Here is a 27480-nt window from a genome sequence, read left to right as displayed (position 1 = left end):
GAGACTAGCTTGTCAAGTGATCCACCATGGGGAAAAAAACAAAAAACAAAAGAAAAAAAGTGATCCACTGGGGAAGAAGAAGAGCACACGTCTCTCTCCCTATACTCCTGAAGAAGAAGAGCACACCGCGTAAAAGCAGACATTGGTGAAATAGTCAGGCAGTTGGGCTTCTCATGTTTCTTTTCCTTTAGGCTTTTAGCAAGTCTTTATGCAGTTTAGTTATTTTATTGGATGCGACTAGCAGCTAAGTAAAATAATTTCTTCGGTGTTTAATGATGAAGGCTCCCGCCGCGACCGTCATGGCGCAATGTGCCTGCTGAATTTGACCATTTGACATCCCTATCGGTCCACAAGTCCAAGGGCATTACGCATTAGCCCACCCCCCAATCTGTGCAATCGCGTCAATGGGTGTTTAATATTTTCCGTTTTGCCAGAGGCCAACAGAATTCTAAAACAATCTCTGTGCTCAAATTCTTTGTTGCCCCGCATCTGTATGTTGTTTGGTTTGCAAGTTTTCAAGGAAAAAAATTTTATATTTTTCGTGAATATATTTTTTAATCACATTTTTACATCACGTACATTAAATTAGTATATTTTTTTTTTACGAAAGCTTCAAAAAGTAGCAATCAAAACGAGACCTTAGAGGAGATGTGCAATCGATAAATGTCTTCTTTTAATTTGTATTTATTTTTAGGAATCTCATCCCCCACCCATTTTAAAATAATTACACATTAAATTCAATTTTTGGCGTATATAAATGAATAAATTTGAATTTCTTATCAATATGATCACAATAAAATGTCGTTATTTCCTCTCAAACCACATGCAAAGAGAAAAAAAATTATAGAGTTTCAAGTGAATTATAAATAGGTAATTAGATATATTCATAGCAATCTAAAAATTAGGTATATTCATAACAATCTAAACTACTATAAAAACGAGAATGGGTAGAATTGGATTGCCAATCGAGCTGGTCAATTGTTTTGACTCGGCTATTTATTTTGACTGGATTTGGTTATTTGGTAATTTACAACAATTGCTGTGGTTTTTCCCAACTGGAACTGCAATTCACTTGAATTCAGCAGTGCACCTTGGGCGGTGCAATTACTTCGAGCGGGGCATTTATTTTGACTGGTGTTGGTTATTTGGTAATTTGGATGAATTCCACTGGCTTTTGAGTGATGGATCGGTTATTTTGTAGTATGGATTAAATTGAGTGGGTCTTTCGTAATTTGGCTTGCTGTCATGGTGCCGGCTAGTGGTGTTCACACTTAAAAAACAAAAATTGAAATATCGATAAAATGGAATTCGGAAAAATCGATTAAGATCCAATTCTAATATTTGATAAAATAGTTTAAAAACCGATATTGAAATTCAATTTCCAAATTTTTGAGTACCAAATGAATTATTGAATTTCATATTTTAATTAAATATTTTAGGCCTACTAATATATCATATTACATATTAATATATTACTCGATACTGTTATAAGTTACTATATTTTATGATCACGCCTCTCTCTCTCATATCAGCCATTTTCTTAATGTCGCTCACCTGCATGCCTACCTCTCTAAATGTTTTGTCCTCGTTTAGTCAAAAGTCTACTCATTAATCTTAGATCATCCCTTGTTATGAATGCCTATCATCAAAATATTGGCTATGATAAGAATATATTTTTTGGTTATTTGGCAATGGCAATTCTTCTTTATTTGGCACGTACAATATATTTAGTTAATGGATGTCGATTAAATTAGTGAAGCATCAGTTAGTTTCTAGTTACAACATGAGTTTATATACTTAGGCCCGACACAGAAACATCAATATATGCTCAATACTATAGCATATTCAGGCAGATTATGTCGTACTATTACTTACATTTTTTTTTTGTAACTCGGAACGTGCTTTGACTCAAGTTTTTTGGATCCGAGTCAACACACCAAATTAGAGGGCAACACTGCGACTCTATGCAACGTTTACACGGACGAGTCATAAGGTATTTCAGGAAATAGTTTCGATTCCGAGATCTTTGCGTCCCAAAAGATCGCTGTTATTACTGGACCAACCCCACACCTTGGGCTCATTATTACATTCAAACTGGGCTCATTGTTGGACCTCACACCTTGGGCTTACGACTCATACACCCACACGTTTTATTGAAGCAAAATCCATATTCACGAACTTCTTGTTTTGTCTTAAAAAAGGGGAAAAATCCTCCTCTGTTTCCCCCGGACTGAATCTGAACCCTGATGAATGTAAATCCCCAAGCAGCGGAGTCTCATGGACAATAGCAGGATGGGGGATGAAATGCAGCAAAACCCACCATTATTAAACCCGCCTACAATCTCCTCCTCAACTGTACAGATAGATTCGTATCCTGGACAAATTTATTACCTCCAATCCCAAAACCCTATGCCTAACTCTGATCCTAATTGCTTTACAAGTAGTAGTTTGAATGCGCTAATAGTTCAACCACCTGGGGTTGATCCCAGCACGCCTGTGACTGTGAAGCCGATTGGCAGCCACGTTCCTTCTGGTTATGAAGCGCCCCAACTGAGCTTGGCCTACACTTACTCCCAGGCCGTGGCCTCTGCCTCTGCTCCCTATTATCAAGATCCAAACGCTGCTATTACGCCGTATTGTTTGAATACTTATGCCGAGGTAAACTTTTTGCCACTTTACTCCCTTGCTCTTCCCCCCACCCTCCTCTCCCCCCCCTCCCCCCGGGGTGAGGTTGGGGAGGGTGGGTGAAGTCGTCATGGATATGATTAATCTACTATTATGATTTTGCTTAAGTTCTTTAATTAGCATTTTGTTTCGCATACTTTAATTCATTTAGTTTTGATCAATTTCAGAAAAGCACGAGAAGCTAGTTGGTTTTCATTAATCTTGTCTTCTGCCTTTGCGTTATGTGTAGCTTGGTGTATGATTTGGGGCCCGGTTAAAAGCAAGAGATTGAACTTTTACCCAGAGTTAGTTATGAGTTAGTGCAAGAAGGGGCAGTTAATGAATCCGGAAAGTTGCTTGTTAAACCAAAAAGTAAACCTGCTCTTCCTTCTGTGTACTGGCTCGGATTTGTGCAATTAATAATCGGTTGTCGCGAAATGAGAAACTGAAGATGTGCTGCCTGGATGGTCTGATGTATGGTTCACTGCTGCTCGTACTTGAATAGGAAACAAAATATTCTCCTTTAAAATGGAACTTCCCCATTTTGCAGGGACCGTTTGCAAAATGTTTCACACACTAAAATTCATTTGGGCTTATCAGGAGTTACACCCCAAAATGACACTGGTTGTTTGCTACTATATTTGAACGTTCTGAAAGGAATGTTCCGAATGGAGCTAGTGAGATTGAGTGATATTGCCGTTTAAGCACAAAGATAAAGAATCAAAAGAGGACAGAAGTATGTGGAAAACGTCTAGGACTTTCAGTTTTTTTTTTTTTCCTTAAGTGTTCTTGGCTTTGAAAATGGTAAGATTGGAGATCTCTCTATTGGGTTTGATTTTTTACTAATAGCTTCTTGATGCCGGTCAATTGTTCAACTCTCTGTTTGATTAGGTAACTTGAAGGTTTCACCCATTAAGGATTTCTTGGTAGTCAAGCCTCATAAATTGTGTCAGGTGATATATAGTGGGATGTAAAAGGAAGTGGACTTCACAGCTAATTTAATAGTCTGCTAGACTTGGGCACTGGCATTATGGCATACATGCAAATTCGAAGATAATTTACTTCACATATTAATTATATTTTGTTTGAGCATATCTTAACTTTTTAAAGTCGCCATCTTGATATTATGGATCATCTAAGAGAGAGAGAGAGTATATTTTTTGCTCTGTGTGTATCTTCATTGGGATTTGTATTTGCACTCTATATGTAAATCATTTCCTACTATTTCTGCAGGGTATAACAATGCCTTCAACTGCTGCACAGAAACTGGTGACCGTCAATTCAGGTTCCATTTTATGGACCAACTCGACTACTGGTTCACACAAAACTAGTGCTTGGAAAAAGGTCCCCAAGAAAATAAAGGTTGTACAATCTGCCTGGTGTGAGATTTGTAGAGTTGACTGTAATAGCAAAAACGTTCTTGACCAGCATAAGCTGGGAAAGAAACACAAGAAGAATCTGGAGAAATTAATAGTAGCAAATACAAGCATGGTGGCACCTGCTACTATTTCAGCTTCTGTTCCTCCTGCTGTGTCAACAGTTTCTGATAACCCAGTGATCGGACCGCAGGAAAACCCTGATAAGGCAAAATCTGCGGTTAGCCAAAATGGGCGTAAGAAAGCAGCGGATGCCGAGGATTTGGAGACAAAGAGGAAAAAAATTGTGGAAGGAGGGGCAGCAGTAGATGCTGTCCGAACATGTGCCGTATGCAATGTGGTTTGCAATAGTGAGACAGTTTTTAGATATCATCTTGCTGGTCAAAAGCATGCTGCCATGATGAAGAAGCATGCTCAGCATGCTTTTGCAACAGGAGTGGCTGCTGCCACCTAAATATGGCGATAAATAATTTTGAAGAATCAAATGTATATTACCTTTTTTTGGTCATCCATTTTCTTTTTGTTTATTAGTTTATTCATACCTGCTTCCCTCGAGGGGAGATTTTGTAAACGGGTTTTATGAACTTGTATAGAAAATGTCTCTTGACTGAATATAAGTTAACAAAAATTTTGTTCGTGTAGCTGGTTTTGTTTGGAAGACAGTTTCTCTACTTGTTTTATGTGTATGCTTGAAGACGAGGAGCGAATGTTGTGGCCTATAGGGTTCTGAACTTAGGCTTGGACTGCGTTAGATGTAATTCCTGCTTAGATGTGGATCATAACATGAAAATTCAACTCATATTTAATGCACTTATTTTGCTTTAAGAAGGGAAAAGAGTAGAGGAGTAGCTGTAAATCTTCAAAATTAGTCTGCTGAGCCACCAAGTATTCCAACAATTTCATTCTGGTTCTCTGTTCTAATTGAGAAATCAACTCTTTACATCTACGTTCAAACTCATTTTTTGTCAACAACTCTTGCTATTTTATCCGGTAATCACAAAATTTAACCTAGAATTGTATTTCTGGTGAGGTTATAATGGTGATGGACTAATTGTTCTGCATGTAGCACCTGGTGGATCTTCATCCAGTTAGACCTAGAGAACAAAAACTCCCATCACATTACGTTTTTTCTGAGCCTTTGTCAACCCTTTGCCCTTAGGTGCCAAGCACAGTAGACAGCATCTATCACAAAGATGCCATATGAAAAAGGTTAAACAAACATTCGCATTCAAGCTATCGTCTGAACTATACAGTTAAACTGATTTCAAGATTCCCAAAAGAGAGTATGCAACCAAACAGGGCAACAATCACGAGTAAACGAAGTACAAAATGGAATTTGAGGCAATTGGCAGTGGTCACTTTCATCTCTTAAAGAACCTGCTGCTCCTTAGCTTCCGCATCAAAGTCCAAACCAACGATTTTCATCCGGCCGATGTTAACTACATAGTCAAATAACCCATCAGGATTATTATAAGAGAGAAACTGAAAACATGCACAACAGCCATTGACTTCATATTGACTAGAAAGCAGTGACAGAAATGAAAGGACGTGCAGAGATGGTTGTAAAATAGGCCCCTCCCCAACATGGAACGCCAATTGGTGGTAATACTCATATATTTCCTCGTCTGAATGGATATTTAAGGATTTTTATCATCCTATAGTGTTAGCGATGTCACTATGCCAATTCATGAATATGAAATACTGACGAGAATCATTTCCAATGCTTTGGGGGTCGTAGACGGGTGCCCGATAGCTGATGGCACAAGGATCAGAGTGTCATTTAAGTAATAAAGCCGTAGCATCTTAAAATGGTAAAGACGAATTGATGTGAATAGATATCTAATTGCTTACCAACGGCATCCATCCCAGCTAATTTCGGCATGAACTTCTTGATGTGGTCCTCTGCTGCTTCATCAGCTTTCAAAGTCTCACACTCGAAAGAAATAATAATCTTGTGCTTCCCCTCCTTTGGTTCAAGCATACCCACAACGTCCTTTTCCCACCTATCAACAAATGGGATGCCTTCAGATATAAAGGGAATTTCCAGCTTACCGGCAGAGATACACATAAATAACATCCAAGACAGAGACATATCAACAATCTAAAGAAACATAGAAGTTGAGGCACTTGATACAATAGATGGATTCAGTATTCCAAGAAAATACATCAAGCTGCCAAAAGAAAATATCCATTCACGAACTAGCCTACCCATGAGCATGATCAACATTACACATTCTGGCAGCATCATGCCCTCTGCATTCCACCACCACGTCCTTCTCCCTTCCACTCTGTCAAAATTCCGTGTACAAGGACAAGACAAAAGATTAATGAAGTTCACCATCATCATATGCAAGAAACCACCAAACGCTTTTAAAAATAAGAGAAAAGAACAAGAAGAAGAAGTAGAAAACTAAAAGTGCAGCAGAAAACTCTCACATTGAAGTCTGTAACGGTGAGCCTGATCAAGCGGTAGTCCTCTCCCCTGCTGCATTCTCTTTCACAGGCTAACTCTATTTACCATCGAGGGTTAAATATAGTCAAACGAAATAAGATGATGTCAGTGTTCTTCGCCTAAATGGCACAATCCACAGCGTTAGTTACTACCTCTGAGCTCAAAGAAGAAACTTGGTTGGGGTTTTGAAAACATTTTCCCAAATCTCTATACAAATAATAAAGGAAAGGTAAATCGTTTACGCAACATGTCAGTAAATATTAGGAACCAAATGGTAATCTGTTTATGAATAAGCAGATTGCAGAACACAACTAGCTCACATGAAGCAGCTAAGAAGAAAGTGAAAGTGATAAGAAGGGGGTGGGTTCATAGACGGTGAAAATGGTCGGTACCAGTGCCACGGAGGCCAAGGCAGAGAGAGTTGGGAAGCTGAATGAAGTGGCCTGAGATGGACCCACTTGGCAACAGCGCTATTGACGCCACTCCTTCCATAACCTTCCCTCCCCTACTTCCTTCACTTTCTTCTCCTTCCATTTCTGCTTCTGCCCATGAAGAAAACCACTAGTGAAACAATCAAATGTTGTACTGCTACACTAGTAATTACGGGGACCAAAAGAACCAAACTTTTTTTTTCATATATATATATATATATTTCAGGGTTAAGTAAATTGAAAATTGTGAACTACAACTAATTTCTTCAAAACAAAAGGAAAAAAAAAGTTGAAGAAGAAAAAACATACCCATGAATTGCCGCAGGTCCTTCAATTTCTCTTTGCAGTTTGATGACCACACACACTCTCTGTCGTCTCTGCTGCGTTAATTTTGATCAATTGTTGGTAGCACCAGATGCTCTTCATTCTTGAAAGATTATACAAAAGCCGCTCCGAGCCATCATCTTACGACGTCGTTCTTCTCGTCGACAGTACTTTCCAAAGGACTTCCAGAGCTAAACGGCGTCGTCGAAACTGGAACCCCAAGTCGACTTCTTTTTGGAGGATTCGACTTCACGTGTAATTTTGAAAAAAAATAATAAAAATAAAAATAAAGGACCGAAGTCACTAAAATGCGCCGTTTTAAAATGAACGGAGTCACCAGACGACGTCGTGGAACTAGAATATGATTCCTGAAGTGTGGCAAATTCGACTTCAGCTGCGATTTCATGAAAGAAAAACGAAGTCAGCAACGTCGTTGCTTTCTACTGAGACTGAAATCTGAAAGAAAAGGTCGAAGACTTTTTGGCATTTTCACAGAACAAAAGTTCTTAAAGAATGATAGTGGTTAGTAAGCCAATTATTGTGTGTGAATGGGTATTTTTTGTATGTTTTCTTTTTTACTATTTATCCGTTAATTTGCTTTTCTTTAATCAGTGCTAACTACTTTGCTCAGAAGCACCCACATACTGTTTGATCAATCTCCTTGCTGTTTGGTCTCGATTCTGGGTTTTGATGCCCAACTTCTCATTACTTGCAGGTCCTTTACATCTGATTGAGTTAAGAAAAATTGGCATATTTTTGTATTCTGTACTTTCCGGAAACAGTATGGTTGGGGTATTGAGGCATCCACCTGCAATTGGGATTTCTTCAAATGGTTTTACTCAGCAGCCTTGTTTGTCAGTTTGGAAAGCGGGTCAATCCAGGTATCAGTATTGCCCCACCCCTTGTTCCAAATTTGGACGAAACAAAAGCTCAGTCAACAGTATTAAGGGCCTTGATATGGTGCCTGTGTCCGACAGCTGGTATACGTGCTTCAGAGCTGCAACACCCAGCATACGGAGGTTGAGTGTACTAATCTCTGAACATGTAACTTGCAAGGTTGGTAGTTTTGAGCATGACTTGGTCCGTGATGAACAAAAGGCCTTTTCCATTGCTAAAGAAAGCAAACAGTTGAATGAGAGTTCTCCTGAACAGAAGGTTCCTTCTCATGAGAGTTTGTTGGGTCGCGAGGATTTGCTTCCTCAGGAGGCTGGAGGTTGTGCAGAAAGTTCAGGAGTTTCTGAAGGGACTGTGAATCCGCTTCATAGTAGGTTTCTTTACTTGGAGGAAAGGAATGAAGAGATGCTATCAAGAAGGCTCTTGAAGCTTTGCAGACTAAACAAAGTTAGAAGTGCCTTTCAGTTGTACAAGTCCATGGAATTTTTGGGTCTTTGGCCTAATTCTCATGCATGCAATTCTATGGTATCCTGTCTCTTGAGGAATGACATGATTGATGATGCCTTGAGAATTTTTTATTCCATGAAGGCCAGGGGAGAGACTACTGGGCATACTTGCAGCTTAATTCTGAAAGCTGTTGCTGATGCTAGGGGCTGTGATACCGCATTAAGCATGTTTGAGGAATTAGAAAGAAACAAAAATGTGAATAAATCTTTTGATGCAATTGTTTATAACACAATGCTATCAGTCTTTAGCAAAGCAAATGATTGGGTACAGACTGAGAATATTTTGAGGTCATTCAGGAACTACAGTCACCTACCGCGTGCTAGTTTGCACATTTGTGCGTTGTGGCCTGAATGAACTAGCAATAGATGCCTATCATGAGATGCTTTGGAATGGATTGACACCTGGTGAGGATGCAATGCATGCTATTATTGGAGCATGTGTGAAGGAGGGGAAGTGGGATTTGGCACTAACTGTGTTCCAGAATATGCTTAAATGTGGACTGAAACCAAATTTAATTGCATGTAATGCATTACTCAACTCCCTTGGGAAAGCTGGTAAATTGAACCTTGCTTTCAAGGTTTATGATGCCATGAAATCTTTGGGTCATGCACCTGATGCATATACATGCAATGCGCTGCTTGGTGCCTTGAACAAAGTAAACCAACATGCTGATGCAATTCAGCTCTTTGAAAATATTAGAAGGGAGCAAATTTCTGTTCTCAGTTTACAAGTGTATCATACTGTTCTGATGTCTTATCAGAAGTTAGGGTTGTGGGAGAGAGCTTTGCAGCTGCTATGGCAGATGGAAGCTTCAGAAATGCATCTTACTAGTGCACCATATAACCTTGTTATTGGTGCTTGTGAGGTTGCAAAGCAGCCAAAGGTTGCGTTGCAGATTTATGACCACATGGTTCATCAGAAATGCTCTCCGGACATATTCACTCTATTATCACTGATCAGAAGTTGCATTTGGGGTTCTCTTTGGGATAAAGTCGAGGACATACTAAATGTAAGTTTCAATTTTATGCCAGCCCTATATTTTTCCATTTCCTTTCTTCCTTTAGTTTTTCTGACAAGTGATCATCAAAATAAATTGTTACTGATAAAGTAAGAGATATAAAATAGAAGGTCTGGCTTCATGTATACGAAAGGGATGTTGAATTATCTGAGTTTTTTTGTGTTTCCTTTTCTGGTCAAGTCTTAATCGTCTCTCTCTTTCTCTTTCAATATTTATACCAAATTCATAATCTGCTAGAGCTTGATCTTCTATTTAGAAAACTTTTTTCTTATGAATCTGCAATTGTGAAGAAACATATGTTTTATCAACTAAGATGTTTATTTTTTATGCTTTACTCAAATCATTTGCCGTACCATGTTACCCCCATGTGTCCAAAGAATTCTTCAAAGCTATCAAATTTGAACAAGTCATTCAGCATAAACACTAGGCAGCTTAGGAAGAAAATGTGGATGACGTCAATACATAAATTAACATTACATGGAAGCTTGACGTTCATTTATCACAAAACCATGTAAGGTTTGTCTTGTTACATTAAAATGGGGAGAAATGTGACTGTAATGTTTGTCATGCAGCAGAACCCACCAAGTGGATATTTGTACAATGCTTCTGTTCAAGGGTTGTTTTTAAGAGGAAATATTGATTTTGGAATGAGACTGTACGCGAAAATGAAAGAGTTGAATCTCAATGTTGATGGAAAAACACGTGCTATGGTGCTGCAAAACCTTTCAAAAGATCCAAGAAGGGTATAGGTGGTCTTCGTCTACTGTGAAGCATAAATTTCCAAGGTTTACCAACAGATGTTTGAAACCAGAATATTGAGAGGATAATTTTTGTCCTGTGGAGATATAGTGTCGTATGCGTTAATCAGCAACCTGCAAAATGTGATCAGTTGACCAGTGAATATACATGTTAGTAGCTTCCTCTTTGCAGAAGTTATTTCTTTGTTAAATTCTCTTCTAAAATATAACTCTTTCTTGCTTTTGCTCGTGTCTTTCAGGTTCAAGAGCTGCATCAGACAGATTACTCGATCAAAAGAGACTAGTCATGAGTTTTGATTTTCTTTTTATTAATTTCAATGCTCACTGTGTATTTTCCCCTTCTTGGGGGATGCAGCCAATGGCCTACTCTGTCTTGGTGTGCCCTCACTCTCTGTTATTTTTACCTTCCTTCAATTCATGATTTTAGAATGCCAATGGAGAATTTTAACAGCGCTTCGTTTCAGTTCTGCTATTTCTTGCATCAGGATTTGCTGCCTTTGTTGGTAGTTGAAGTTTAAGCAAGTTCGCATATTGCACATATATTTTGATCCCCAGTAAGAGAGTATTCACATCTTACGATTTATTCTTGTGTTTAAAGCCGAAAAACAAAATTGTAAAGCTTTGTGAGCCACTTACTGGTAAGCATATTGCAGCAAGCTGTGTAACCATTTTTGTTTTTCTGGTTCTAGAACCTCGCATGTCCAAATACAATTGCTGTTGTTTTTCGGCCGCCCACCATTCAGTACTCGTCAAGATGTTGTTGTTTGATGTTATTCAGTACTTTATTCAATACATATTTACATCACCGTAGCAGAATATTTACAGGCAAAAGCGATAATTGTACCAACTGCAGGCCATAAAAAGAAAGGAATTAAAACTTTCACTGAAGTTACCTCATGGAGGTCCAGCAGGAAAAGAGGATTAGGGAAACATGAAAATGCAAGGGTGTGGTAGATGATCCTATTTTATTACAAAGTAGCATCACATTTCTTCAACTTGTGCATATATATTACCCACTGTTTCCTGCAAAGTGAAGGAAATTTCACTTTAGCGTGCACTTGGGTTTTGCTTGCAGGCCTCAATGGTAAAACAATTTGCTAGACCGAATCATACCATGTTTTCTTTACGGTATCTCAAGATGTTGAACGTTCCATATGTCCCTCGCATACTCGTGTATTGTTCGGTCACTGCTGAACTTGTAAGAGCCTGCTGTATTCAAGATAGACATTCTTGTCCACCTCTGCGAAGCACCAATTACACACGTTAGGCATACCATATATTGAAACTGAACGAATTATAGCAGAAGTAAGGACACCAAAGTTCTAATGCAGAAAATAATAATTGCTCTAATCAATCACCTTTTGATCTCGATATGCTTCATCAACCTTCTCTTGACATTCAATGTAACTTGGGAAATCCTTCCCCACAAGGAAATAGTCAGCACGACCAAAGCCTTCATTGCCTTCCAAAGATCCTAGTAGCTCATCATAGTTGTAAGACCCAAAAGCACCACTTCTTACAAATTCCTTGACTTCTCCAAAACGTTTATCTGGTACAAACTGCAATAAGAAGCAAACAAGATTCATTGTGTGGAAAGCATCCATATCATCAAAGGGGAGGACTACTAAAGAAGTAGCTCTGATTAGACATGTAACACATTCATCCTGTGCGACGTATATGCATAAAATCGAAAACAGATAGGGAAAGATACACAGAGGTAGGTAGAGAGCAACTACCTTGCCTTCAGCTCTTTCTTTTCTAAGGGCTGCTACCTCATGAGCTTTGGCCCCAAAGAGGAAAAAGTTATCCTCTCCAACCTCCTCTCTTATTTCAACATTAGCTCCATCCAGTGTTCCAATTAATACGCAACCATTCATTGCAAACTTCATGTTGCTAGTTCCACTGGCTTCCATTCCAGCAGTACTGGGAAGAGAGAGAGAGAGAGAGAGATATTTTGTGCGCATGCGTCAGATAACCTCAATTGGAACTAAGAATTATCCGTAAATATTGCATCTGCACATTATTAAGGAACTCTCGAAAAGTTAGGCAATTGCAGCACGCAGAGAAAGTAGGCGCAACTGATTCCAGTGAAGCAATCAGAAGCCTCCAATTTTTATGATCATTTGAAGGTCAAAACAAAGGAATCCTCTCTCCTACAAGCCTTCAAAACAGAGGAATCCTCTCTCCTAGATGGGACTTCTTGCTTCAAGGCTTTTTGGTTTCAATAGAGCATACAAGTTCAGCTGGCATTTGAGACTATGATTAATAAAATTCGAAAACTAGTACATCCCAGCACACCTAACCCTGAAAATATTTAACAGCTTTGAATAAACAGGAAATATATTCAGCCATGTTCCATGCCATGCAACCTGTGGGTTCAACAGGTGCAGATCATGGATCATCAAAGTGAATTTATCTTGATACAAGTTCACCAAGAAAAAGCATTCCCCAGTTGCTGTTGCTTTTGCAGAAAACAACAAGAAGTGATGGAGAAAAAAATTAATTATTTCAAGTCCGAATTGGTACCTGATATGTTGTGAAAGCTCGCTTGCCGGGATCAGCAATTCAGCAACACTAACATTGTAATCTGGAATAAATACGACCTAAAACCAACATTGAACAAAAATAACATCTGAAAGATTAATTGGAAGAATTTGCACAAAGCATTTAAAGATCATAAGTATAGAGCACTTTCTCAACTGACAAAGATGAACTTAAAACGACATTTCAGCACAAATAGTCAACAGTTGATGACAAAATCATATTTGCAAACATTCAAAAGCAAATCCATACCTTCAATAAATCACCAATTTCTGGGTCATGATTGATTGTAGCCCCAACATCGGTGATAAATTTCACAATCCTCTTGGCTTGGACGTATGTGGCAAATGCTTTCCCTCCAAATATACAAACTCGAGGAACATAATTTGCTTGTCTTTCCACTGCAGTCATTTCTTTCATCTTCTTATAACGATAAACAATCCCCAATATATTCAACAGTTGTCGCTTGTATTCGTGAATACGCTTTACCTGAAAATTTTTCAAATAAGTTGAAGCTGTACTGCTTGGGAGAGAGAATAATGAATATATTAAGAGATGCCAAAGATTAACATTTATATGCAAAATGAACCAACAGGCAAGCTCAAAACCAGGATTCCAGGAAATTCCATTGCCCCCACAATAATTTGATATGTGGAAGTTCTTGTACCAAAATACATGTGCACACATGTAAAAAAGAACATAAGTAACCATCCCTTTATGATGCTTATAATGTGAATCACTGGAAAGCCCATTTAAAAGAACCAACTCCAATTCAGCACTGCAGCACATTCATAACAGATCCCAAACTTCAGAAGAGAGTAAGTTACCTGAATATCAAACATTGCATCAGCATTAACAGAATACCCTGTTTTTTCTTTGATGAAAGAAGCAACCTTAGTCTTGTTGCTTCTTTTTGCTCTTCTCCATTCAATTTGAAGGTCTTCAATATCTACAAACTGTGGATAATTACCATTGCTCCAGTCAGAATGTTTGCAAAATGAGATGCAATACTTGCAAACAATGTGACTTCCAGGATGCAACTATATTTCATGGATTCTAAAGATGAGAAACAAACTCTTTCATATCACAAGGCTTCCGTGATGTTCTATGGACTGAAGAACTAAATACCTATGATAAAGCCAGTAAGTTAATTATCAACATGTTTTCCGAAAAAAATGAAATAGTTTAGATAACCAACCAAATCAGTTTTCTCAATGCAGCAACTTAATCATCAACTCATATAATACCATTAGATTAGTTTGTTTCCATTGATCAAACAAATTGATTTTTCTATCCAAATCCATGGCACCAGCAACAAAGGACAATGACTTCTACAGGCCCAAGCTCCTTTAATAGATTTTGTCTGAAAATAAAGTGCCAGAATTTTTCTTTCTTCTGACTCAAACGTTTGTTTGATTGGTACCTTTCCACACTTTTATCTAACCTGAAAATTCTTGCTTCTTTTTTCTTTTCTAGGTTAATTGGGCTTTAAATCATTGACCTGTGCTGATGAACCATATTAAGATACTGACGAGGTTGAGAAAGACAAAATAGATAAAAACAAATATCCTTTCTCACTCTGTAGGAGCAACATTGATGTTTAGATTTCTATCGATTTTTATGTAAAAATTTTCATTGTGAAACCAAGCTATGGATCATAAAGATCAAGTTCTTCCTCTTACTAGTATTCTTGTCTCTCCTTCCCAATGTATGCATGTGTGTGTGCATGCGTATCTTCATTCAACCAAAGATGAATAACTTCAAGGCGAAAGAATGTGAAGGACATCTCCACATGTGAAATACACAAATTAAATACGAAAGGGCACAAATTACAAACCTTACGCAATTCTGCCAATTTCTCAGTTTTCAAGACCCAGTCTTCAGTACCAATCCATTTGGTTATAATATCACTGAGATTTGGGTTGCAAAATCGGATCCATCTTCTTGGAGTCACACCATTTGTTTTGTTTTGAAATTTCTCGGGCCAGAGCTGAAAAGTTCAAGGTAAAATACTACTTACATATCAAAACCTTTCATTTGATGCAAAACACAAAGGAAAAATTACATCAAAGCTATCATGCAATTACATTGTAAAATAAACTGTGAAACATCATATTTACCTCATAAAAGTCATTGAATACCTCCTCCTTCACTATTTCACTATGAATCTCAGCAACTCCATTAACAGCATGACCGCCCACAACACAAAGGTTAGCCATTCGGACCATTTTGGGAGGCGGAGGAGGCGGAGGAGACGGTTCAGTGATAGCATCTTTCTTCTTCTCAATATCTTCCTCTTCTTCATCCTCATTATCTTCATCCACAAGTGCAGCCTCATCATGAACTGGAAGGCTTTCACTAGAATCATCAGCTTCAAGGTTTTCACTAGAATCATCAGCTTCAAGGCTTTCACTAGAATCATCAACTTCAAGGCTTTCACTAGAATCATCAGCTTTGTTTTCTTGAAGTTTAACAAGTAAATCAGTCACAGAGGCTGGCAAATCAATATTTTCAAGAATTCTCATCGTGTTCAATTTTTTCACCAAGATTTCAGGATTTGATGTGCCATATTTTGATAAAATGTCATCAACCAGCTGTAATTGCAGGAAATTGGAGGTATTAGTCAGGAGAAAGATTTCCAGGCAAAAATGTGTTTTTGCTTCACTCATATCTCCTTTTACCTGTTCATCAATCATCTCTATAATCTCTACATGCCGAGGAAGCAGTTTCTGCATTAGTTCATAACTCCATTTCTCTAGTGCCTCAGGCAAAACAGTGTGGTTTGTGTATGCCACAGTTCTGTCATGTTTAACCCAGCATGTGAATCATCACATTTCAAAAGAAGGTTACCAGACTAAGATTAAGTTCAAAGAAACAAGCATTTAATGAAGTATAGTGTTTCTGCATTGATACTTAAATGTTTGGTAAGGTTAAGTAGGCAAATCAAACACAAGGTTCTAATAATCAAAATCAAATTGCCAAAGTTACAACTTGTTAATCACCAAACTTGAGCACAGAGATAGACACACTACGAAGGTTAACATGTGTGTAAGAGAAGGACATAAGCAAAAGTGACATATGATTACTTATGGCTTATTTGTTGACATTAAAAATACTCGCTGGGCCAACAAAAAAACCTTTCGCATCAGAGTAGAGAAAAGAAACGTTCATTTAGAATACAGAAGCTCACAGAAGATCAATGGAACATGAAGTTTACAGGAAACAAATGAAGGTAATTACATATGCATGATAGTATATGGTTCTGCATAAATAATCATCCAAGTTCACATATAAATTTCATCCCATAGCACACAAATATGACAAAACTCACTAATTCACAATCATCTAGTAATATCTAAGCGTTTCTGCATGATATCCAGCTTTGGTACATACTAATGAATTCAAGCAGAATTCATTTAGCACAAGTTATTCACCACAAAGCACCCCATAGAAAAGAAAATCATGTTTGTGTTTGACAGTGCAAGTGTCAAGTACCTCTGGGTAATATTCCAAGCTTCCTTCCAACTCATACCCTTCAAGTCTATCAATATCCTCATCAGCTCCGGTATACAGAGTGTTGGGTGGGTGTCATTCATCTGCACTGCAACTTTTTCAGGAAATTCATCCCATTTCACTTGCCCCTGTGATCTCCTCTCAAATTGTGCAACTATATCTTGAAGAGAAGCTGAGCATAAGGTATATTGTTGTTTTAAGCGAAGGATCTTCCCCTCTGCTGATTCATCCCCTGGGTAGAGAATATAACAGATCTGATGCCAGAGAAAAGGTTAATGAGTACAACACTGGTTTAACTATGGATCTTGCTTGTGCATTTAATCGAGTTTTTCACGAGAATGAAAGAAGGAAATCTTTTGACCAGATAAAGACAGGAAAACTCACATGTATTATGGTTCTCCATCCAAGACAAAACAAAAAAGAGAAAAGAATATACTTTGGCAATCAGAATTTCAGTGAACTCAATTTAAAATCATCTTTTTCCTTTTTTCAGTTAGTTTCAAAGGCCAAATCACAACGTTAAAGAATCTCTATTCTGCAAGAGATGAGTTCAAAATCATCCCACACTGCACTCAATGGTGGTTGATATACAGCCAGCTTCATGTACCCAGTGTGCTCCATGTCAAATACGAGTTCGTAATTAATATTTGTGCACAAGCAGAGGCACATAGTTTTCAAGTACCCAGAAAATGATACAGAATTTGACAACTTAAAGGTGGAAGCAGAGATATCACCTTTTCGGCATTTGATTGGGCTTCACATGCTGCAGTGTGCTCTCCAGAATTGAATGCATGTAAATCTAGGAGTTCTGATGCCACCTTCGTAGACCATAATCGTAAATTTATTGTGGTTTTGGTCTTATATCCTGGAATTGGCACATCACATGCTACTGCTTGTATGTCTTCTCCACCAATCCAGTGCCGCTTTCCATCTGAAGCGGTGACAACTTTACCATAAAATTTCACAGGGTATAAGACATCATTTCTCACGATTTCCCAAGGATTTCCCATCTACAATAAGAAATTGAAATTAACAAGATGACTAATAAGAAATATATTGGGGGTGATTGGGGAAAAAATTGCCAGAGACACAGAGGATGCTACCGCCCTTTTAAGCATTCAAAATCAACTGTGATAGTTGTATTTTTCTAATAAAACACCTCAAAATAGTATAAGCTCAACCAACATGTGCATTAAGGACATGTGAGAAATAGAAAACAATTGAGAAAGCGTACTTCAAGCCAATCTTCAGCAACCTCCTCCTGACCATCTTTTGTTATGCGCTGTTTAAACAAGCCATACTTGTATCTAAGTCCATAACCCCAAGCTGGATAATCCAGTGTTGCCAAGGAATCTAGAAAACATGAAGCTAGGCGGCCCAAGCCCCCATTTCCAAGAGCTGCATCAGGTTCCTATTATGAGTCAAAGAATTAGTAAAATCTCATTCAAAGCATCATCCCGTTGTAAGTAAATCTCAATTATGAAGCATCCAACACCAAAGAAGTCACACTGACAAAGAATCAGCTACTTATTTATCAAAGGCAACCATATCATAGTCAAAAAAGGTGGAAAGAATTCTGAGGGATGAGTACTGCACAGATATTACAGCAACATTGGACCAAAACCAATAGACAAGGCACTCTAACCTGTGAAGCCACATTTTCTAGATCGTGACCAAGCTTCTTCAATGCTTCTCCATATGCACCAGTGAGTTCCAAATTGCCAACTGCGTTAAGAAGTGCTCTACCCTACAGAAAGGGAAATAGCGACACATACAGAACAAATATAAGTCCACAAATATGTTTCTGAAAAGTTGCAAAAACGCCCATAATTTAGGATACAAGCACTATGCATTCATGAATCAAATAAAAGCTGATCGCCAGAGCAGATAGCTTTTCAGAGCATATGTTGCTTTCTGTCAGGATTAGAGCCAAAACAGACTTGAACTTTTAGATGTACATTTTGTTAAGGAAAAGCCATTTGCAAGACTGCTGACAGACCTGTAGAAATTCCATAGAAAGATAGTATGCCTGCTTTACGTTTTTCTTTTCATAATAATCATATGTTGCATTCCAATTTATGATGAGCGCGTCACGAACACTTTGTGCTGTGGCAAAGAAAGCCTTAGGGAGCTCAAATTTCTCAGGAGAAAATGCCGGTGTGAACTCGGCATGGTACTTGATACTTGAGGCAATTGATGCCGCATCAGGCGTAAAGGAAACTAGATCACCTGAAGCTCCTAAGGTCATCAAGCCAATACAAGCATTTAGTACACCAGGATATGATATAGCATGAGATTGATTGTAAACTATACTGGTGAATGAGCACGCGTGACTAAATATCATTTTTAAAAAAATTTCACAAATAGTACGAATAAAAATAAAACTACGTCGTCGCAGGGAAGGAAATTAAGAAGTCGGAATTTAAACAGCATTATGAAAAAAAAATTGCCAATTTTTTTTAATTCCTGAAATCCACTGTACTCCGAACAGTTCATAACACTGACCAGATATTAATCTTTTTTTCTTTTTTCTTTTTTCTTTTTTTTTTCTTTTCCACAGTTTCAGAACTCTGGAATTTAGCAAACTAAAACGACGAACAACATATAATTCCAAAGGCATCGAGAATGACAAAAAAATATCTGAAATGCGGGCACTTGAACTCAGAAATTAAAATTGAGCAAGAACAGGACCTTCGTCAAGGCGAGTGGAGGTATCCTGCAGTGCTTGCTCGGGGACGCTGGAGGCGCTCTTGATGTAAAGAGATCGCTTGGCTCTCCGGGAATCCGAACTTGTCGTGAAAAGCAGTTTCGAACCCGTGTGTAACGAACTGAAACCGATTAATCTCGAAGTCGTTGAATAGCAGCAACGAGTCAATGTTTCTGCTCTCATAGCCGTTGGAGTCGCGGAGTATGACGAAGCCGCCATTTTTTCCGACGCCGATCACAGAATTGATCAGAAGAAAATATCGGGAGGATGCAATACACAGTTACTACTACTAGTGCTCACTAGGTTGATTTGGAGACCAGCGGAAAGAGAGAGTAGTGAGGAAGCGAGAGTGAGCGATGGAATTTGAGCTGGGAGAGGTATGTGACTATCTTGTCTTCATGTGATCAGTCACGTTCCAGAACACCAAATCCCGATATTTGATGGGATCGCGTATGGGCCTCCACAGATAATTTTCTGCCACCTGGACTTTTTTTAAAAATTTTTTATGCTCAGTATAAATCATCGAACGTTTGATTACCTCCACTGAAGTTGTACCAAATTGCCAATCAGACACTCAGGTTTGACCAAACTACGAAAGGTCCCCCAAAATCAAAACTGCATTACAAAACCGTCCTTGACGTTAGTCAACTAACGTTGACTACCTTACTTTGCGGGATGTCAGCTCAAAATTAGAACGAGAGTCCGCCAAAACCCCCAGTCCTAGTCAGGACTCAGGGGTCTCTGGTGAACTGAAAAAAGTTGCAGAATTGAGGATTGGTGACATGACAGTGACGGCTGAGACAAAGACACCATAGCTAGAAAATGAAAAGTTGATAGTGACTACCACCAAAGCCTGTAAAGCTTGGTGAATCAGGAGTTCAAGAATTTAAACCTTATTTTTTATTATTTATTGTTATATATGATTTGTCACTTCAAAGTGATTATGAATGCACATCTATTTAGATCTCGCTCTCCATTGCAGAGAATAAATTTAGGTCTATCATATTCGAAAAAAAAAATGAAAAGTTGATGGGCTTTTTGTCTTCTGCTATTGCTGACGGCTGAAACAAAGCCACCATAGCTAGAAAATGAAAAGTTGATAGTAACCACCACCAAAGCCGGTAAGGTTTGGTGGAGAGGAGGTCAAGAGTTTAAATTTTATCTCTCGTCATTTGCTATTATATGTGGTTTGTCACTTAAAAGTAGTTATGAATGCACGTCTATTTGGATAGGTGGTGATTCAGTTTCCACAATTTTTTCTTAGGTTCCGCTCTCCATAGTAGAAAATAAATTTAGGTCCATCGTATTCGAAAAAAAAAAAAGAAAAGTTGATGGGCTTTCTGTCTTCTGCGATTGCTTGTATCTTGTCTCGTATGGAAATGGACGGTAAAGAGAACTCCAAGGGGAAGTGATAGTGGCCATGGTGAAGCAGGAGCCTGGTTTGGGACCGTGGAAACAGCACAGCGTTGTTCCTATTTTTACTCTGTTCCTTTTTTGTTTTTTTTGGTCATTTCGTTTGACCTGTTCCTTTTCTTTATTCCTCTATGATAACTACTATAAGTTTGCTTGATTTTTTTTTTCTTCAGTGTATTATATTTGTTATATTGTGGTATTTGGTCTCACTCCGTTACATTTTTCAACTTTTTTGTTTTACAAAATGCTCCGTTTTAGAATTCTTTGTTTAAACATCTTCTTTTATTACATATATAATTTTAGTTTTCAAATCTTTTGAACCCAAGACATTATTGTCATTTCACTACATCCATCAAACGAGTTAACAATTGTCAGTGATAGGGGATAAATATAATTTGGTCAAACTGCAAGATTTCTTTGATAATATAGATAAACCTGAGGGAAAGTAAATGTAATTAATCGTGAATTGAATGTGAAGTTCTTTTCAAAATCATCAATTCTTAACTGGTGATCTCGTGATTAAGAATTAAGATTGTTACCACTCTCGCGCATTTTACCACTTGAGTCCTCGTGCACAGATGTCAAAAGCATTTTGGTTCATGTTATTTTCAAAAAGGAAATCTTACTATACTTGGCATGATAAGCAAATGCAAAATCTGCGTTGACTTTTTTGCCCTCTAATTGATCACTCTTTGCATTAAGGTAAGATGAAATTAATTCATACTGGAAAACAGCGGACTCGTTGAGCAAATACACGTGTTCCTTTTTCTTCCTCGGTGATTATCAATCGGCATGAATATTTTATTCCATTATCTTACTATAGTCATGTGTTTCTTTTTTTTGGGAGACGATAAATCTAATATATCCTATACTAAGGGGAAGGGGGCGGATCTAAGGAAGCCCAGGGATAACCCGAAGGGAACTGAACCACCACCGAACCAGACCGGTGCACAACACACCCGCCTGAATTTTTTTGAAAACAAGTCACTTAAATGTGCCATTTTTGGTGGGAGGCAACACCACCTTGTCTCCCACCCCACCAAGTAGGTGGTGGCCACTGAACCAATAGCCCAGTGGTTACTATAGTCATGTGCCCCTTCGTGCGTTTTAACAGGTTAGGAATCAGTAAATGACAATGACGGTGACTAAACTATCTAAAATAATATGGATTGGTCGCCTTTTTTTTGTCAAAAATATTACTCCATTCTTTTAAATGGCTATTTTGGGTTACATCATCTAATTTCACTAAAAAGTTCAATGACTAAATCATGCTGTTTTAGATATTTTAGTGACCATTCTTGACATTTACTCGTTAAGAATTTGAAGTTTGTCCTCACATTTTAACAATGCTTATTTTCCTTCATCGTCTGTGTTTAAGAATACATCGGTGAGCTATACTGTTGAACTACTATCTCTTATTCTTTTTCAAATTTTAGTTGAAGATATACAAGTAAGCTTCTATATGTTATTCTGTAAAGCTAATTAACTAATATGGTTAATTACACTTTGCCGCTTATAAACTTGACCCTAGCAACACTTTTTGTCTCTCTGAAGTCTAAATATTTATACTTTACTCACAATGATTAATTTATTGACGGCTTTTTTAATGAAGTTATATTTTACATTACCATAATATCCGTGGATAATTATTGTAATAGATCAAATTTCATTCTAAAATTTGTCCTTTTTTGTAGTATCTTAGTTGTCATATAACACCAATTTTATCTCTTGATTTTTTTTTGAAAAGTCGGTCAATATAGTCCTTTATTTAAAATTTAAGAGTTAATGACGGTGGTAAAAGACCTTTCAATCGTTTTTTTGTGTCATCAGTTTATACAAGAGATATTAATGTATTTAAAATTAGATTAATTTTTTATTTATTGACAGTGTATATACTTTCACTATTAGATATACGATACATGATCTAAATTTCGCATATGCGACGTATCCAATTCTGATAGTATGTACACTGTCAGTGTATATAAGATAAATTATTTAAAATTATAAATAAGTTACAATACTCATGAAAATAACTTGAAATGTTTTAAATAATGAAAATAACCTTTTTTTGCACCGGTTTGTGAATAGCACAATCAAGTTTATGTATAATTCCCAACATTTTTGTATTTCTTTTTAAGTTTTCAAGCCATCAATTTGGCCAAAAACATTAAAATATATAAGCGATTTATAAAACTTGTTTAATTAACTCAAAATAATTCATAATAAAAAATAATATTTTTCAAATTGAAAAAAATTCAAAATAAACTTTCAAATATGAACTCTTCGTATTTTTAAACACACACTACATTTTATCCCATTAGAATTAAAATTTTATGCCTTTTGTTTTTGTTTTCAATGTAATTGATTTTATGCAATGTATTATTGATATATTCATGTTTTCAATGTATTATTGATATATTCATGTTTTTGTGCTAAAAAGTAAGACATAAAAAATAAAATTTTAGAATGATATTATATTCCCTCTCCCAAAATGAGTTTTTAAAAATATATTTTGAAATGGATTGTATGTGTTACAAAAAATTTAAAGTGGAGGAGGCAAGTAATTTTTTAAAAGTTTAAAGGTACCAAGTGATACTATAAGAAACTTTTGAGGAGCTTTCTGAAATTACCCCTTATCATTATGCGGACTCATCAGGAATCACGTGAGGTGCGTTCCACGAACCGAGATATCCACGTAAGCTTAGCACACAGTTGTGTTTTTTTTTTCCCCCAACGGACCAAAGCCCATAAGTCCAAAACCCTTGTCAGTTAGACTGAAACCCGGGTTTTCTTAGCCCACAGTAGCAGTGAAGTGATTACCATCACGAAAAGATTCCTTCCACGATGGCTGCTCACCACCACCAGCAGCTCCACCACTGCCACCCTACCACCACCTCCACCGTGTGTTTCTGCTACTATTGCTCCCCCAACTACACCTCATCTCACCTCCATCCAGTTTCTGATCCTCATCCCCTTCACCATCTCCACCACCCTCCTCAAACCTACTACTCTCCTTACGGAGACGGCTCAAATCCAAATCCACCATGTACCACCCAAAGCGGTCACCATCACCACCATCAAGGACTGCATTACCGCCCTCCTCCGACTGACCCGGAAATAGAACGCTACTTTCATCACGACCAGCAGAGAGAATTAACCCACACCCACCCCATTGTTTGCTCTCTTCTCCGCCGCATAGCCGCCCTTGAGTCCTCCCTCCGCCACCACTCTTCTTCACATTCTCACTCCCTGCGTGACTCCGCCGCCCGTATCATTCAAACCCACTTCAGAGCCTTTCTGGTTCGCAGATCGAGAACCCTCCGGCAGCTCAAGGACCTTGCTTCCATCAAGTCAACTTTCAACACTCTCAAATCTTCCGTCTCAAAGAATCCTCACTTAGATCCTCAACTTCTGTTCCGCAAAGCCTTAGGATTGCTGTTCAAACTCGATTCCGTTCAGGTAAAGACTCTATTTTTGTTGGACATACCAACAAATCATTCATAAACAGCATGCTTCTTATATTGGGATTTATTTTGCAGGGTGGCGATCCAATGATTAGAGATGGTAAAAAATCAATTAGCCGAGAATTAACTGGCTTCTTGGATTTAATTGATGGGGTTACCGTGAAAAAGTCTGAGATATCAGCTAAAATGGTTACAAAGAATGCCCCTAGGAAATGTGGGGTTTTGTATAATGAGCATAAAAGTGGCACCTTTGCTTGTCGTAATTTGGCGAAGAATAAGAGATTGGAGGATTTAGTTGACCGGATTGATGCATTGTCTACTAAAGTTCCTATTGGGGATATCGCGGTAGATGAGGAGGATCTTGAAATCCCTGGCATTTCACGGAATAGAGCTGCCCGTTCAGGCCACCCAAGTGATGGATTAGGAGCTAAAGTGAAGAAGAGCGTGAGCTTTGTGGAGAACGGTAAGGTGTACAGGATTCACAGAAAAGGGTTTGAACCAGTTTCAGTTGGGGACTGTGATAGTAGTGGTGATGAAAGTTATTCAGTTGGTGCTGAGGGTGAATTGAAGGACGACATTCGAAGGAAGGCTGAGGAAGTTGGGGAGATTTCGTTCAAGGATACTCTGGCCGAAGAGGAAGATGAATCGCAGGATGGGGAGTCCTCCAAAGGCAGCGATGGTGTGGAAGGTCCAGGATATGAATTGAGGAATGAAGATGGAGGTTTCACATTCTCTGCACCTTTGCCTATGAAGATGGAAACAAAAGCTGATATCATGGACAGAAGGAAGGGTGTAAAAATAGTGGGGTAGGAATGCTAGTGCATGACATTAGCTTGCTTGCTCCTAAATCAGTTTTGTTTTGTGGTTGCTTGGTGGTTAGGTGTCAAGACTTTTGGTCCCAAGATTGGTGTATCTTGATAATTAAGTCTACATTGACTCGAAGATCACCTGAGCAAATGGTTGATGGGGGTCTTCTAGATGTTCGTCTTGTAACAACTTTTCTGTTTCGTTAGTGTGATTGAGAAGAGTGTATTCTTGACTTCATTGTTTGATTGTATTGACTTTTGATCTAGACTAGTGGCTCCCCAAGCTGTTTAAAATGCTACTGCTTGAATTCATCAACGGCAGCTTTTCTTGACCTGTCCAAAGATGTTTCATTAATAACTGTAGAATGTCATCTGGGTTCTCCAATTGATGCCGCTTCTCTCTATGCTGGACGAGGAATAGAGATACAAACGCTAATACGCTGTTGAAATGAACGACCATCATTGAAAACGGTACCAATCTCAAGCGCCCGCTGACAAACCAAATGGAGCTGATGAAATCACAAATAAACCAAACCAAACCAAACCGAAGATTAAAGAAGATTTCCTGCCCCAGGGTTAAATCCACCGATGACGTCTTTCAGCAGTATTTTTATAGCAACATATGATATGGCAAAGAAAATAAATCCATTTGGATTTACCGCAAAAAAAAAGGTCCATTTGGGAACGTGAGGGTCTGCCAAGCTAGAAGGAACGAGGTTCACTAAAAGGGTTGAGATTTTTTTTTTTGTTGAAAAACTAAAAGGGGTCATCTCTGTTTGGATTATCTATTTTTTGAAAAACAAATTTTTCATATACAATGCTATAGTAATACACAAATAAAAAGAAGTCCAAAAATATTATATCCATACAATAAATAAAAAATAACTCCAAATATATAAAAAAAATTAAAAAATAAAATTTACACTGTATTCTTCTTCCATCTATCACTACCACCATCACCCCCACCCACTATCTTCCTCCTTCCTCTCTTTTCACCTCTTCATCTCCCTCACTCTTCCTTCTCGACCGCGATCTAGTCTCGACGAGACCAAATCGGGAAGGAAAATGAAGGGGAAGGGTGGGGTGTATTGAGAAAGTGGAGGGGTAGGAAAGGATGAGAAGGGAGAGAGGGAGGAGGAGGAAGAGGGACCGGGGGAAGAGGGGAGGAGGAACAGAGGGGATGGTGGTGGTGATGGGTAATGGTGGTGGGTGAAGTGTTAATTTTTAAAAATTATCCTAACAATTTTTAAAATTTAAAAATATTCTAAAAATACTTTCAAAAATACCACTAAAAACATCTATATTAAAAAATTTTCATATATATTGTTACAGTAAAATATTTCGAAAACACTTTAAAAAACAGTTAATCCAAACGAATTTAAATTGAATGATTGAATCCCTCTCCTATTACCCTACCCCTTGTCATGCACCAAACAAAAGAACGTTAAGGAGGAAACTTTTTGTTCACCCCAGCTTTTGACTTTTAAGCTGTGTTTTAAAAAAGCGGACCGGGCCAGCCGATTCGATTGGTCGTACGTGAATCGGCCTTGGCTCCGGTTCGATTCATATTTTGGATTGATTATACTTAAAAATCGGATTGAACCGTTCAAACCGTGCGAACAGGATTGAACTGTTGAACCGACGGGTTTTTTTTGTTTTTGTCTATTAAATTGAAAAAAAAATTAAAAAAAAGAATATGTTTTCCTTAATCCTAAAAACTAATTATTAAATGCCACATTCACTCACTTTCTTCTCATTTTTGCCTCTTATCAAGTTTGTGTTTTTATTTTGTAATTTCTTGACTTCCTCCAAAATTTCTTTTTAAAAAAAAAATTGCAATATCTAAATATCAAAAACTTAAATCAAAATTTAAACTCATAATGTCTAATTCTCATAGACGTAAATTTTGTATAATTTCAAAATATTTTGGTATTTTTGAGTTGGATTTAACATTATTTTTTTGGTAAATTCAATTAAGATTGAGATGAAATTTATTTGTTTCAATTTATAATTTAAATTTTTTATTTGTGAAAATTCAACTTCTTTGAAAATATTAAATTTTTCATCGTATAAAGTCTTAAATTAGTCCAATACATGTCTTATTTTGTGCATATACATTTATATAAATTATTTTTTTTAAAATTTATTGAACTAGGGTTGAACCGATCTGACCGATTGAACCTCGACCCGAACACCTCACCGGTTCAATTAACTGTCCGAGTTTTAAAACATTGAGTGTGTTTGGATAGAGATAATTAAAAACATAAATAAATTGTCTCACAAATCTCAATCACCTTTTTATCTCACATAAATCACATCACAAAAAATGATATGGAACGCCGAACCGGTGAATCTGCGCTTCTCGCGGACCATCACCAATTTAGGACGTTTACCCTTTTTACATAATAGGGATAATTGCAAAACCTCCCTCCCCTAAGATTTCAAATATTTGCACTGACCTCCCCTATCAATTTTGAAATTGCATTAACCTCCCCTAGAAAAAGTTGGAGCTAATTTAAAAGATAAAAGTGTGTGAAATTACTAGAGTACCCCTATTGGATTTGACTAATTAACTAGAGTACCCCTATTGCATTAACCAGATGAAAGGTTTG

The 27480-nt window shown here is 37.7% G+C and overlaps 5 protein-coding genes across 7 annotated transcripts; 3 read left to right on the top strand and 2 right to left on the bottom strand.

Annotated features, from left to right (window-relative positions):
• Nucleotides 1-2215: 2215 nt before the first annotated feature.
• LOC113753643 (zinc finger RNA-binding protein-like) lies at nt 2216-4681 on the top strand. The gene is made up of 2 exons (XM_027297848.1): nt 2216-2658; nt 3898-4681. The coding sequence occupies exons 1-2, from the start codon at nt 2278-2280 to the stop codon at nt 4492-4494; spliced, it is 978 nt and encodes a 325-aa protein (XP_027153649.1). The 5' UTR covers nt 2216-2277; the 3' UTR covers nt 4495-4681.
• Nucleotides 4682-5241: 560 nt separating this feature from the next.
• LOC113753304 lies at nt 5242-7273 on the bottom strand. 3 transcript variants are annotated; one of them, XM_027297426.1, is made up of 7 exons: nt 7233-7273; nt 6885-7034; nt 6477-6550; nt 6249-6328; nt 5892-6043; nt 5747-5793; nt 5242-5479 (listed from the first exon to the last, which is right to left on the bottom strand). In XM_027297426.1, the coding sequence occupies exons 1-7, from the start codon at nt 7234-7236 to the stop codon at nt 5462-5464; spliced, it is 525 nt and encodes a 174-aa protein (XP_027153227.1). In that variant the 5' UTR covers nt 7237-7273; the 3' UTR covers nt 5242-5461. The 3 variants fall into 3 exon arrangements, with proteins under 3 accessions (XP_027153227.1, XP_027153225.1, XP_027153226.1); XM_027297424.1 differs by lacking the exon at nt 5747-5793; XM_027297425.1 differs by lacking the exon at nt 5747-5793 and having other exon boundaries at nt 6885-7028.
• A 365-nt stretch (nt 7274-7638) lies between these two features.
• Nucleotides 7639-10880, top strand: LOC113751711 (pentatricopeptide repeat-containing protein At3g29290). Its single transcript, XM_027295821.1, is given in 5 exon segments — nt 7639-7769; nt 7963-8932; nt 8934-9657; nt 10239-10574; nt 10664-10880. Coding segments are annotated over 4 exon segments (1989 nt in total). The 5' UTR covers nt 7639-7651; the 3' UTR covers nt 10416-10574; nt 10664-10880.
• Nucleotides 10881-11162: 282 nt separating this feature from the next.
• LOC113751710 (alpha-1,4 glucan phosphorylase L-1 isozyme, chloroplastic/amyloplastic) lies at nt 11163-19570 on the bottom strand. The gene is made up of 16 exons (XM_027295820.1): nt 19170-19570; nt 18478-18716; nt 18124-18225; nt 17713-17889; nt 17213-17488; nt 16461-16732; nt 15647-15764; nt 15086-15559; nt 14803-14955; nt 13793-13921; nt 13218-13454; nt 12951-13027; nt 12161-12347; nt 11783-11983; nt 11538-11664; nt 11163-11447 (listed from the first exon to the last, which is right to left on the bottom strand). Exons 1-15 carry the CDS (start codon nt 19402-19404, stop codon nt 11548-11550), a joined length of 2994 nt encoding a protein of 997 aa, XP_027151621.1. The 5' UTR covers nt 19405-19570; the 3' UTR covers nt 11163-11447; nt 11538-11547.
• A 3710-nt stretch (nt 19571-23280) lies between these two features.
• On the top strand, nt 23281-25184 carry LOC113753052 (BAG family molecular chaperone regulator 8, chloroplastic). Its single transcript, XM_027297128.1, has 2 exons — nt 23281-24057; nt 24138-25184. Exons 1-2 carry the CDS (start codon nt 23443-23445, stop codon nt 24870-24872), a joined length of 1350 nt encoding a protein of 449 aa, XP_027152929.1. The 5' UTR covers nt 23281-23442; the 3' UTR covers nt 24873-25184.
• The last annotated feature ends 2296 nt before the right edge of the window (nt 25185-27480 follow it).

The sequence above is a fragment of the Coffea eugenioides genome, chromosome 11, assembly GCF_003713205.1.
Source record: "Coffea eugenioides isolate CCC68of chromosome 11, Ceug_1.0, whole genome shotgun sequence".
NCBI lineage: Eukaryota > Viridiplantae > Streptophyta > Magnoliopsida > Gentianales > Rubiaceae > Coffea > Coffea eugenioides.
This window is presented reverse-complemented; position numbering and strand designations above follow the sequence as displayed.

Excerpts from the sequence above, each read along its gene's own strand:
- LOC113753304 (XM_027297424.1), bottom strand. Across the intron at positions 6,044-6,248 it reads AATGTTGATCATGCTCATGG|GTGGGAAAAGGACGTTGTGG; the intron begins GTAGGCTAGTTC and ends ATTTGTTGATAG. Across the intron at positions 5,480-5,891 it reads AGCTGGGATGGATGCCGTTG|TTAACATCGGCCGGATGAAA; the intron begins GTAAGCAATTAG and ends TTGACTATGTAG.
- LOC113753052 (XM_027297128.1), top strand. The coding sequence starts at position 23,443 with ATGGCTGCTCACCACCACCAGCAGCTCCACCACTGCCACCCTACCACC. Across the intron at positions 24,058-24,137 it reads TCAAACTCGATTCCGTTCAG|GGTGGCGATCCAATGATTAG; the intron begins GTAAAGACTCTA and ends TTTATTTTGCAG.
- LOC113753643 (XM_027297848.1), top strand. The coding sequence starts at position 2,278 with ATGGACAATAGCAGGATGGGGGATGAAATGCAGCAAAACCCACCATTA. Across the intron at positions 2,659-3,897 it reads GTTTGAATACTTATGCCGAG|GGTATAACAATGCCTTCAAC; the intron begins GTAAACTTTTTG and ends CTATTTCTGCAG.
- LOC113751710 (XM_027295820.1), bottom strand. The coding sequence starts at position 19,404 with ATGGCGGCTTCGTCATACTCCGCGACTCCAACGGCTATGAGAGCAGAA. Across the intron at positions 18,717-19,169 it reads CTCCACTCGCCTTGACGAAG|GAGCTTCAGGTGATCTAGTT; the intron begins GTCCTGTTCTTG and ends TGATGACCTTAG. Across the intron at positions 14,956-15,085 it reads TATTCAATGACTTTTATGAG|CTCTGGCCCGAGAAATTTCA; the intron begins GTAAATATGATG and ends TGAACTTTTCAG.